The sequence below is a fragment of the Larus michahellis genome, chromosome Z (genome assembly GCF_964199755.1).
Source record: "Larus michahellis chromosome Z, bLarMic1.1, whole genome shotgun sequence".
Classification (NCBI taxonomy): domain Eukaryota; kingdom Metazoa; phylum Chordata; class Aves; order Charadriiformes; family Laridae; genus Larus; species Larus michahellis.
In genome coordinates this window covers 41,083,711-41,096,780 of record NC_133930.1, presented here as the reverse complement: position 1 = coordinate 41,096,780, position 13,070 = coordinate 41,083,711, and the positions used below count along the sequence as shown (strand labels likewise).

The following is a 13,070-nucleotide window of genomic DNA, read 5'->3' as shown; positions in this document are numbered from 1 at the left end:
GGATAAAAACGTCTCCCACCCCCGCTAAAAACGGAGAAGGCGAAACAGCCCTCAGGGCCTGCCGCTGGGGAAGGCGCTGCCCTGCAGGTCGCACCGCAGCCTGCCGCCTTCCCCGCGGCCATTTGGTGTGAGGAAACCGCCCGCTCCTTCTCCCCCCACCTCCCCTCCCCTCCGCCGAAGGGCGGGCGGGGGCGGCCGTGGGGCGCGGGACCCGACTAGGGGCGCCGGGGTCAGCATCGCCGGGGGGTGTGTATGTGTGTGGGTGGGTGGACCGGCTCCCCCAGGCCGCTCGCCCCCGCCGTGCGGCAGCGCGGGGGGTAGAGCGGGAGAGACGGTCCGCCATATTTCTGCCTCACCACGCCCGCGGAGCCGAGCCATTGAAAAGCCGGGCGAGCCCGGCCCCTGCCCGCTTCCCTGCCTCCTCTTCCTCCTTGGCGGCTCCCTGCCGCCCGCCCCCTCTCTCGTCCTTACTGGCAGGGCCGGGGCGAGCCGCGGCAGGGCTTCGGCAGCGGCTCTCCCGCACAGAGGGGTGAGCGGCCGCCGCGCCGGGAGGGAGGGTGGCTCGGCCGGCCGTGAGGAAGCACTTCCCGCCGGGAGCGCGCCGAGGTGGCCGGGCAGCAGCGGGTGCTCGCCCGCCCGCAGGAGTCGGGCTGCCGATCCGGAGCGGCGGGGAAATGTGTGTGTGCGCGGCCGTGGGGGGAGGGATTAGCGGGCATTAGCGTTTCGACAGGGGGTGGGGTGGTCGTGTCGGAGGGCGGTGGGGGTGTCGTCCGCCAGGGACACTCGGGGACCGCGTAGGCTGCGGGCGGCGGCGAGGGAAGGGGAGCAGCAGGGTGAGGGGCGGTGGTGGCGAGCGGCTCGGCTCGGCTCGGCTGGGTAGCGCCGCTGCCGCCGCGGTGGATGTTTCCATGTTGTTTGGTGCGTGATTTAGAGGAGAGGAGGAGTTGGCGGGTGTCGGCAGCAGGGAGCGGGGATCCGCGCCGCCAGCGGCCCTGCCTCTTTTTTTTCTTCTTTTTTTTTCTTCTTTTTCTTTTTTTTCCCCCCACCCCCTCCTCGCCCCTGTGTGGCATCGAGGCGGCTGCCTGCGCTCGCCCTGGTGGGGCTCCCGGGCAGAGAAGCGCCTGTGCCCCCCGGGGCCGGTGCGGCGGCGGCGGGGTGCGTGTGCGCGGGGTGCGGGGCGTGTGTGTGTGCGCGCGATTTTAGGGGGGGTGGGGGTTGTGTCTGAACCGGTTAGGAAGAATGACTCTGGAGTCCATCATGGCGTGCTGCCTGAGCGAGGAAGCCAAGGAAGCCCGGCGGATCAACGACGAGATCGAGCGGCAGCTGCGCCGGGACAAGCGGGACGCCCGCCGGGAGCTGAAGCTGCTGCTGCTGGGTGAGTGACCGACCGAGTGCCGGCTGCCGCCGCCCGCCCCGGCCCGGCCGCCTCGCGTCGGGCCGCCGCCGGGCACGCACGCCCCAGGTGCCGCCGGGGCTGCAGCCTAGCCTCCATCGCCGCTGCCCCGGGCTCCCTCCGCCTCCGCGGAGGCCGGGGCGGCGGCGGGGCCGGCTGGGCCCCCCTCCACGCCGGGCAGGGGAGCCGCCGGCCGTGCCCGCGCCGCGGCGGGGTGTGCGTGTGCCCGGCGGCGGCGGGTCCTGCCGGGCGGACTGCGTGTGGAGACGGGGGCGGGGGGGAAACGGCCTTCCAAAATGGAGAGGGGGAAGGATGGCGGGTGAGTGAGGGGAGGAGGGGGTTGGGGGGGGGGCAGATGTCGTCGTCGGTGTGTGGGGGAGAAGGACGGCGAGGAAGCGGATTAAGGAAGGGACTCGCAGGGGGAGTTGCTGTGCGGATGGATGGCGGCGGGTTTAATATCTGCATTGTTCCGTGCGCCTCGGGAAGGCTCTTGGCTCGCTCGTTGCATTTTTCGTTGTGATTTTTAGTTAATGAGGTAAACCGGGATAAGGGGCTTATGCTGAGACCGTAGACCGGTTTTTTTGGAAAGAAAAGGGAGCCGTAGAGCCCCAGATGCACATGCGAATCTGAGGAGTAGCCTGAAGTATGCAGGAGGATGACAGGATCTTTAATGCCTTTGGAATCCACCCACTGGTCAGGAAATAAAATCTATTCTATCGTTCCTCCTTAGTTAAAACAGGTTGTTATTTTGGAGCCACAAGTATGCAGAGGCAGTGTTTATCTTAACAGAAATTCGGCTTGGGATAAAATAAGCCTTTTGAATTAAAATACGTCTCTCTGTATCCAGCGTGCTCTGTCTACTATGTCGTGTAGCTACCGTGGTAATACGGCTTCTGCCTGGGACTCACAGGCCTTGAAATATGTCTGCACCACTGTCTGGTGTGTGGATGAGCAGGGAGGTTCCAAGTAGACACGGGATGTTTATGCTGAAGATTTTTTGTCTTGGGTCATGTATATGAAAGTAGTGATTTATACTGGGGGAGTAATCTGCCTTTTCAATGAGGTAAGGAGAGTTAAAAGGAAAAGTCAGAATATGTTTTAGTGCTTCCAGATGAATATGCTGTTTCCTGCAGCTGGTTGCCTGGATATGGAGAAAGGTGCTGGGATCCGTAACTGGTGTGGGAAAGGAGCGGTGGAGATGGATGCAGCACTCCCAGTAATAACATTCTGTCTCATTTTGGCCTGATTTTGGTTGGTGGAAGTGCATGTTGTGACTGTTTCAAGATTGACAAAGAAGATAAAATAGGGTATGGATAGTTTGCTTAATTTTATGGATGCTTAAGTATAATTACTTAGTGATATACATTTACTTCAGGAGAGGCAGCTGACGTATTTGACTTGTTACTCAGGTCCAAATTGTTTCTGTATTTTCCTGATTTTTCTTGCAGTAGTGCTAGAGGCTTCTCCCAAGCTTTCAGAAATGTATGAAATTTAACTGAATGATGAACCAATATATATTACCCAGAGAAGAAATTCAGAGATCTGCTTCTGCAGTCAGCAATGCAGGGCTTGTACTGCTTTGCAAGGTCCTGCCATTGGTTGTGTGAAGTGTAGGGGGCGGGTAGGTGGTGGTAGATTGGGGTCCATTTGTGTCATTGCTTTGGACCAAATGGGATGCGGTGACTAGAGGGAGAACAGGGGAGAAGCCAACCCTTACAAAGCCTTGGGGGAAATTCTCTTGAGTGTGCCTGTTTGAAAGGTTTTTTCATTCATCAGGGTTAGTGCAAACCAGGAGTTCTGACACGTTTGTGAAGGCGTAAGCATGATGTACTAGAGACCAAGAGGGGTGAATATTAGGCAGCTCATGCTTAACAGCGTATCTGTACACTTGGGTAATGAAACCACTACAGAAACGGTTACTTGTGCACGCGTGTTTTTTTGTCTTTTGTTTTATCCACCTCTGTCATGTGTTTATGTGCATGTGCAGCTATTTGGATTAACACTTAAGGTCTCATCTTGTAACATGCAGTATAGTGGTGAACCGCTGTTGGAGTTGTGGGATTGGGTAGAGGTTCAAGTTTCAATTTATAAACAAATTTCGAGGAAAACTTTTCTATTAGTGGATTTATTTTAGGTATCTGATAGCACTTTCTTCTTTCAGTCACTCTCACTGCTTCCCCAGCCTGGGCAGTTGCTCAGTTATTAAGTTTGTGTTGTTTGTGTGGGTGATTTACATGGTTATGAGACAGACAAAACCATTTTAGAACAGAAAAGTAGTCATTAAAAACGGAGAGACTGGTAGCACAAAAACCATTTGAAACTGCTTAAAGTAATTTTATTTTTTTTTAAATTTAATAGACCCTTACTGTGCCATTACATGTCTTTCGCCCTCAAAACTTAAATTACTAGGGTTGCTTAATTTTATTTTATGTAGACATAGGCAAACGGGTTCTGTGTTTGTTTTTTTTCCCTTTTTTTCAGAGGTGCCAACTTCTCAGTCCCACTTTGTAAAGTATTGTGGGACTTAAAAGCCTAAATAGGTTAAAGGCTTTTGAACATGGGAATGAAGCATATCCTCTGAAAGCTCATAAGGACGGTACTAGTGCAGTTTAGGCTGAGCCATGTTAATTGACCATGCATGTTCTTCAGACTTGTTGCAAGTGCAAAGTGAAAGGTTTTATTAACTCATAGGGTTTTAAGGCACAAATAAGCATATTTATGCCAGATTGTTTTCTTACACTTGTCTAAAAATTGAACATACATATGTACAAATGCACATATGTAGCAAATATAAAGGAATATAATGTGTGGATCAGAAGAGAAAGTTTTTTGCCTCTTAACTCAGGGAAGATATAGTGCTTCCTTACAAAGCGAGTTAATTTCTTCCTAACAGTTACTGTGTTACAGACACACACACTCACTTGCTGTGCTCTGTTCACCCTTTTTGTATATTAATGATGATACTGTTTTATTTTTCATAGGATCAAAAAGTTTAAAATGCTAAGTCATTTATGAAGAACTTTTGCTGCATGCTAAGATTATTTTTACGTAATAATTTAAAAATAAACCCTCTCTGTGATTAAACATTAAAATACCACTTTTACGTACTTTATTGTACATCATTGTCTAATTTTTGGAACAGATTAGAACAGGACAAAGTATTTTTTTACTATTGTAATTGTGAAAATCCAGAATTCAGAAATAAGCACTGAAGCATATTACAAAAGACATAGTAGAAGTTTGACTAGCACAACTTGGCTGTAATCTTTAAGGCACTTTGGAACAAATTCAGTCTTCCACTGGATTTGGTTTTAATCTCATGTATTTTCTATATTCTTCTGGATTTCATTACAGCTGAACATTTTGTAAAACACTATGATTGTTCTCCAGTTGTTAATATCTCCAGTTCTCCAGTTTGTTCTCCATGTTCTCCAGTTGTTAATATCCATCCATTGTTTGCTGTTAGCTGTAAAAACACTTATATTGTTTTTATAATTGGGGAAAAAAGAGGTGTTTTAATGTTTCATATTGATATATGTCAAACAAAATGTACAGTATTCTGCATGCTTGTATTTTAAGCGTGTATATACATATTCATTGTTAAGTAGTAAGAGCCATGTGCTCTAGTTCTTATGTATATCACTTTGCCTGTCATCCATGGAAATTTTGCGTGGTCTCAGAAAGCAGCATTTGGGCCTGCATGCTAAGCTGTAGCCATAAATCTTCAATCCTGGATGTCTTTTGCCCAGGCATTCTATATTTTTATATTATACGCTATTTTCTCAGTGGGAAATGCCTTGAGTATCTAAGAAAATAAACTGGCAGTGTCATGCTAGCTATGCCTACATATCTATAAACCTTGGCAAAATTAAGTACTGGAGATGTGTGACAGTGTTTGCTATTTTGTGACATATCTACTGGTCTTATGTCAAGTGCAAAATATGTGGGTTTTTTTAAGGGGTAGGTGTTTCTTATGCTTGAGGTAGCAGATGTGTCAGTGGAGAGAGTTGCCTGATGTGAGCGTCCATTTATTCTCTATGTGCTGCCAAAGGAAACAGGTGGAAGATAAGCCATTTGAATTAGCATGAATGGCAACCAGTCTTACGTGGAAAGATGCTTGTGAACATAAGGTGAATACCCAGCACGCATGCAGGGTATATATGCATTTATTTTCTTACACCTGTATCAGCTGAATTAAAGATTTACATGCAGAACTTGGTGAATTAGCAAATGTAGACTACCTGTGGATAAGCTGAAGAGGAAGTGGGTGCATTATGCCAGCAGTGGAGTACAGTGGTTTTATATAACTTTTTCTTCAGCTGGAGGAAAAAAAAAGCTTCCTTATTTTTTTTCCTGTAACTTATATTTGTATCAGTCTGTCTTACACTGAACACTTTCAAATAATTTTAGGTAGTTACCACAATACATATTTACAACTGTGGAATTAACAAATAGTTAAGATATATCTTGATATTTATTCTAACTAGATCACTAAATATCTCTTACTTAGCAGAAGCTGTTTCTAAGGAAATATAATGTAATTCTAGATGCAAAACACCTTTCTATATTCTTATATAGACATATATGTATATATGTCCATATATAAAATTAACTTTTTTTTTGAGGAAAACACAAATCATCATTTGGATATCAGTGTGATAAGTATATTTTAAATATATGTTTTTCATATGTTAAGAACGTATTTGTTTATTTTTAATGCATCATGAAGAGATATTTTGTTTGCAGCCATGAAAAAGGGTTTGTTGCTGCTTTGGTTTTACTTCTTTAGAAGCAACCTATACCACTGAAGTTAATATGAACTAGCTAAGGACCTGAACAGTCAAAGAATTCTGTCTAATTTTAACTTTATTCATATGTCAAAGAGCCAAGTAACCCAAAATTTGTATCTTACATTGGTGAACAATTTTGAATTAGTGCAGGAGGGAAAACTACATGCTGAGCAGAAGATTGTCTTGAGAACGGACATTTGAGTGTATGCTACAAAGTTAAGAAATAATTCTGCTTTTTTTAGTCCACTTCGAATTATTTTTGTTGGTGTATAATGGCAATTTCACAGGGGAAAGCATTTGTTTTGAAATAATATGACTATCTCTGCAAAATTAATCCCAGGAAGGTGTGAAATATCATTATAAGGTAGATAGGTGATTAATGGTAATTAGCTTTGTTGCAGTAATAGAATACTTTAAACACCGAGTGTTTTTTCTTGCCCTGTTGAATGGTACAAGACTCGGGAAAAATCTGTTCTTGCACTCGAATGCTGCTATGTATGAACAGCTGTTATTAATAGAATTATGGAAGTTTTTCAGAATTCACCTTTTATTTACTCTAATTATAAAGCCTCTGACTGACAAGAACGAAGAGCAGGAAAGCAGTGCAAAACCAAGGAAGAATTAGAATGTAGGAAATGCTAGGAAGTCGTATATGTGGTGGTGTTGACATCAAAGAAGAAAGCATTCATCAGGCTTTAAGTATTGTTAACTCTGTGCAAAGAAGTTAGATGCTTAACACAGGAGGGCACAAATTTGGTTTGGAAAGTTTTGAAAGTTACTGGGGGAACAGCACAAATGTTTTTTCAAGCTAAATTAAAGATTAAATCTTAAATGTTCTGAAAGTGCATTGTTCCCCCAATAAGTAATGTTGATACAGAGACTAAACTGAAGGGTGATTGTCTACAGATTTTTGTCCTTTGTGGGTTTTCAGAGGAAGAACGGCATGGAATAATCAAACCACTTAATTTGCACACTATGCTTAGTGTTTAACGGTACTGTAGAATTTTATCCCAGAACCCCTGTACAGGTGCAGTTGCCAGCAGCGAAGTGCTGTTGTTGATTTCATTCTGCATTTGAGAAGGTGGTGTGGCTATTCCAGAAACAAAAATAAAACCCACCAGACAAGATTCCTCCTTTGTTGATCCATTCAGGCAGAATCATCCAGCAGACTACTGATTGGAAGAATACATTTTAGGCAAGCCCCACCATGGTGCTTTGGTTCGTCTTTCTCTGAAGAGGAGGCGGTGTGCAGTATATGCATAGCTTGAATAAAGCAGCAGAATATCGGAAAGCTTCTGAAAGTGGAAACCCCTACTGATTCAGTAAATTGAAAAGACAGAGGCTGAATCACTGTTGCCTTTGCACAGCTGAGCTGTGTATCGACACCTTCATCTCAGAGCTGCGTTGTTTGTAAGTTAGGTTGTCCTGCTCTGAGTGAGGAAGAAGCATCTCTTAGGAATGGGACTAATCAGTTTTGTCTAGTGGCTGGGTCTGGATTTGTCTCAGAGCAAATAGATGGATTAAATGTCTGCCCAAGGTCCCGTCCTCATTGATTATCTATGCATTTTGTTTTGTATCCAGGAGAATGCCATGGTGGTCCTTGTTGAAATGCTTTGGGACTCAACCCCACTATCAGAAGTCTATTGAAGGAGAATTTGTTTTTCCCCAAGGGAAATTGTGGAAAGGGCATTCAGTGTTTGAAATATGTTATATTCCTTCCCCCTCCCCCGAAATCTTCTCTCCTCTGAAGAGATCCATGCAGTTAGGTCCTTAACTCTTGTATACAAAATACAGCTCTAATCTTGGTAAGTATCGCCAAATGTGGATCAGAAGGGTTTTTTTCCAGATGAGGATAGCCACCTTCAAGAGAAATCCAAGGTAAGAGCTCAGGTTTACTATTATGTAGGAATTTGGTGTAATTGGATGTGATGGGAGCCCAACCTGCTACAGATTCTTTCAGTGAACAGGAATCAAAGTTTAGAAATGACTGATTTAGTTATGATATGGCCACGAAATCAACCAAAAGAAATCTTGATCATAGTTTTCTAAACTGAGGTACTATGTAATGAATATGTCTTAGGTATGTTTTGAAGTTTTCCATTATGTAAGAATATTTTAGATTTCACAATTTTTGCTCTTATGGCATAGAATATACATTACTGCCTAGCCTTCTTAGTATGTCTGTCACTGTATCTGGGCTGTATGCTCACTGGTTGCTAGCTTCTTGGTCCTTTGCTAGTTCATTGCTCTACCAGCTGCAAACTCAAAAAACACAAGATAATCTTTGGCAAGAATCCTTGTACCGAGTGAGAACATTTATGTAAGTTAAGGAAAGTTGCTTTTCTCTCCTTGTTCTATAAACTCATCACAGGAGAGTTTTTAACTCTTAAGTCTTCAATGTTGATGTTAATTATCTTGCTCATATTAGAGAATGTTGGAAAAGAATGCCAAAAAGCTATTCCAGCCTATGTTTCTGGGTGAATAGAGTCAGCCAGAAAGTTACACAGAAGATTTCTGTAGCAGCAACTGCTAACTTATAAGGCCAAAAAAACCCAAACGCATAGAAGTTGGGAAAGGTGCCATCATTCCTTGTGCTTTTAGGAACTGATCAGGCTTGGAAAACTGAGGATCTAGTATGGAACATTTATTTTACTCTGATACTGCATTGACTTACCACTTAATCACATAGACCAGAGCAGTAAAAGCAATGGAAATCAAATGCTGAAAACTAAAGGCATCATTCATGTATCTTCAACAGGCTCTTATAAAGCTCTCCAGGTACTTGGGTGATTTGATGTTTGGCCTTTTGGAGTTTGTTGTCTAGGTGGCATTGAAATCAACACTTAATGTTGATAGTGAAAACCTTTCAAAGGTGATATGTGAAAAGGAACAATTTAAAAAAAACAAACCAAACCTCAAAAATACTCGTTTGTTACAAGCATAATTTGCTTTAACTCAGTTGGTCTTTTAGGAGAGAAAATGATTCTTTTCACTTCTGTTTCTTTGTTTGTTTGTAAAGAGGAAATAATAGCCTAGAAACTGAGACGCTGTAAGGTTGTGCTGGGGGGAAAAAAGCCCAAAGAATAAAACACATGGCCTCACACGTATATTTAAATAGCTCTGGTTAAATTATCTTTTGCTCCTTTTCATTTCATGTTTGGGTGTTGATGGAACGTGACATGTAGAAGTATTTTCAGAAAGGGTGACAGTCTTCATGCCAATTTAATCTCTCCTGTCCTGAGGCTGCCAATTTTTATAAGGGGTAGTTATGACGTATGCACCTGGTCGTCATTAACAGTGACGAGATCAGTAGTTTATCTCAGAGCATGGGCCAGCAAGCAGCTGTCTGGCTGACTTTTGAACACTGCTGACCTGGCCCATTGTTGAAAGACAGATTTAGAGATCAAAGTCCCATTATCTCGTTACCATTCCCCTAATCCATCAAGTCTCCTTTTAAGTGAATTTTTGTGGGGGGGTTTCATCTGTGAAGTTACAGGTGTTGGACATCCTGCCAAAAGGATTTAATGTAAATCCCCCAAGAGAAACACTTCTGGTGTGTTAAACTTTTTTTAATCCCCCACAACGGGGAAATATCTTTGGCAATGCTAAAACTCAGGCCAAAACTCAGGCTATAACTTTGTGTTAGCCTTAAGATCATGGAACAGATCTCTTGGAAGATACGTTGAAACATATGGAAGACAGGGAGGTGATTAGAGACAGCCAACATAGCTTCACCAAGTACAAATTGTGCCTGGCTAATCTAGTGGCCCTATGATGGTGTAACTGCATCAGAGTGGACTAAGGAAGAGCTATGTATGTAATCTATCTCGGCTTCCGTAAGGCCTTTGATACGGTCCCCCACAACATTCATAAACTGGAGAGATAATGGTTTGATAGATGGACTGTTAGATGGATAAGGAATTGGCTTGATGGCTGCATCCACACAGTTACGGTGAATGGCCTAATGTGCAAGTGGAAACAAGTAATGAGTGGTGTCCCTCATTATGACATAAACAGTGTGACTGAGTTGCACCCTCAGCTTGGTGTCATCTGGAAGTTTGCTAAGGGTGCAGTGCAAGGTCCTGCAGCTGGATCGGGGCAGTCCCCAACATTATTACAGGCTGGGGTATGAATGGCTTGAGAGCAGCCGTGTGGAGAAGGACTTGGAGATACTGGTGGATGAAAAGCTGCATGTGAGCTGGCAATGTGTGATCACAGCCCAGAAAGCCAGATGCATCCTGGACTGCATCAAAAGCAGCATGGCCAGCAGGCTGAGGGGAGTGGTTCTGCCCCTCTGCTCCGCTCTGGTGAGACCCCGCCTGGAGTACTGTGTCCAGCTTTGGGGTGCCCAGTGCAAGAAAGCCATGGAACTGCTGGAGCGAGTCCAGAATCCAGAGAAGCGCGACAAAGATGATCAGAGGGCTGGAGCACTTCTTCTATGAGGACAGGCTGAGAGAGTTGGGGTTGAACTGTTCAGCCTGGAGAAGAGAAGGCTCCGAGGAGACCTTGTAGCAGCTTTGCAATATGCAAAGGAAGTGTATAAGACAGAGAGAGACTTTTTACTAGGCTATGTAGTGACAAGACAAGAGGGTAGCTTGGATGTAAGGGAGAAATTTTTTGCAATGAGAGTGGTGAGACACTGGAACAGGTTGCCCAGAGAAGTTGTAAGTGACCCATCCCTGGAAGTGTTGAAGGTCAGGTTGGACGGGGCTTTGAGTAACCTGATCTAGTGAAAGATTTCCCTGCCCATGATAGGGGGGTTAGACTAGGTGGTCCTTGAAGATCCCTTTCAACCCCAACTGTTATGTGATTCTGTGATTAGAGTGCTTTGGTAATGAGTAATTTCCTAGAATTAAAGATGTTTTACCTCTTCACAACCGGATTGCTGGATGGAACAATGCTTTATTTATTTATTTATTTATTTTCTCTGAAGATGCACCTAGGCATACTTCAGTTTTTCTTGGTGAGAAGAGAATGTTGAAGAAATAACGAGATTTTTTTTTGTACTGAGTTCAGTTTTCTCATGGTCTCTGTTTGTCTTAAGATTGAAATAGTAAATAAACCAAAGGACATAATAAGCATTTACTCTGATCCATGAAAAGATGGGTTTCAGTTAGATGACTGTTTCTGCTGTTTTAGCAGCTGATTTCATAGAATGGCAGAACAGACAATTTGGAAGTAAATTTGCTTTAATCACAATGTAAACTTGAGTATCTTCTACAACCAGGATGTAGAGATTCATTGGAACTATTGAATTTGAGTAAATTGACTAATAGCGTGTTTGATCTAATTCTGCTGTTAGCATCAGTAATATTTTACTTTTAAAGATGGCTTGGCTTGTGATCATTTAAGCTTGGGTCTTAATACCGTTTGTGATCACAGAAATCTAGAAACATTCTTTGTCCAGAGTAATTTTTGTTCTCTTGGGGTTTATTTACTTAATTTCATTCATTTTTGCTTCTTATCTGCAAGACATGATAATAATAAATTCTGATTCACTGTGGTTTTGTTCTGTGTTTGGCTGTACAACACAGTAATACACTACTATTAATTATTAAATCTAGTTAGGGTTAAAAGCTAGACTTAACGATAATCTCCACAGATTTTAGCCTTTGAACCAAACCTAGATAAACAACGTGAACAGAATTTGCTAATAGCCTAATTGTGGCTGTACTCCCGATGACAAATGCAAACTTCTGACATTGAAGTTAATATGTACACCTTTAAGTTGTTTCCCTTGAAGAATTTTCTGACACAAGCATTCTCTGGGTAATGGCATTCTTGTGCCTGTATTATTATTATTATTACTATTTTTAATTTACAACCATGTTAGTTTTGTTAGTGCAGTTTTCATTTCATTATTCTCAGAAAATACTTTGGCTGGATCTTTTGATTTACAGACTTTTTTGGTCTACAATTTCATGTAGTAAAGTGAGGAGCATAGTATTTAAATTTTTGCATTGCATTTTTTTCTGTGGAGTTTTCCCCTTAAATAATATAAAACCAGTAAACCAGAGAAGATAAATGCTTTTCATGTTTAAAAAGGCAAAAGAAGGTGTTTCTTTATTGGTGATTAATGTAACATTGCTGTATATATGACTTGTCAAGCTGTTAGGGCACATTCTGATGTTAGAATAGCTTAAAAACAGGAAAAAAAGCACAATGACAGTACTTTGTAATGCCTTTTCTTTATGTTTTAGTTGTTTGTATCTCCAAGGAGTGATGATATATTCTGGAATAATCCATAGCTAGAGAAACAGGTCATCAAAGAGGTCATCACCTTCCGTGCCGTTTATTTGTCTTGTTGACATGATACCAAGTTATTTAAGCATAGTGACACACAATTCTCCAATACCTTCCCATTTTTTAGCGAGATTTTTTTTATGTGCACAAAGAGCCAAAACTCTGGGAAGTGGTCAGAACAGAGCCATAAGCAAGACAAACGTTTATTTCTTGATTTCGTATATCTGTTTTCTTTAAAACAATATTTCAACCTATCAATCTAGACTGTAGTTTGTATATAGTGAGATTAATTGTATATATCACTGTGCTCATTAGCTTTCAGGCTTGCTTATGTGGTTGGTTTTTTGGTTTTGTTGTTTTTTGGTTTTTTTTTTTTGGTTGGGTCCCTTTTTTGGTGGTGGGGTGTTTTTTAACCTAAAAATGTCAGTTCCACTAAACACCAGCAACCTGTCTTATAACCTGTTGATTTATTACGGTGTTTATCTTCTGACATTAGATGAAGTACAAGAAATAAAATAACTACACTACTCATGGTTTAAATTCACCATCTTCTTGAACGTTACATTTATTAGCAAGTTCAAGGACAGAAAGAAAGTACTCCAGTATGCCATGTTCGTGGCTCAGTCTGGATGGGTCATAGTTCA

General features: G+C 42.9%; 1 protein-coding gene across 1 annotated transcript in view; it reads left to right on the top strand.

Annotated features, from left to right (window-relative positions):
- Positions 1-212: 212 nt before the first annotated feature.
- Positions 213-13,070, top strand: part of LOC141735875 (guanine nucleotide-binding protein G(q) subunit alpha-like) — a 137,262-nt gene continuing 124,404 nt past the window's right edge. Inside the window, exon 1 of the mRNA XM_074569280.1 lies at positions 213-1,375. Coding sequence (XP_074425381.1) covers positions 1,240-1,375 — 136 coding nt within the window. The 5' untranslated portion in view covers positions 213-1,239. The remainder of the gene's footprint in view (positions 1,376-13,070) is intronic.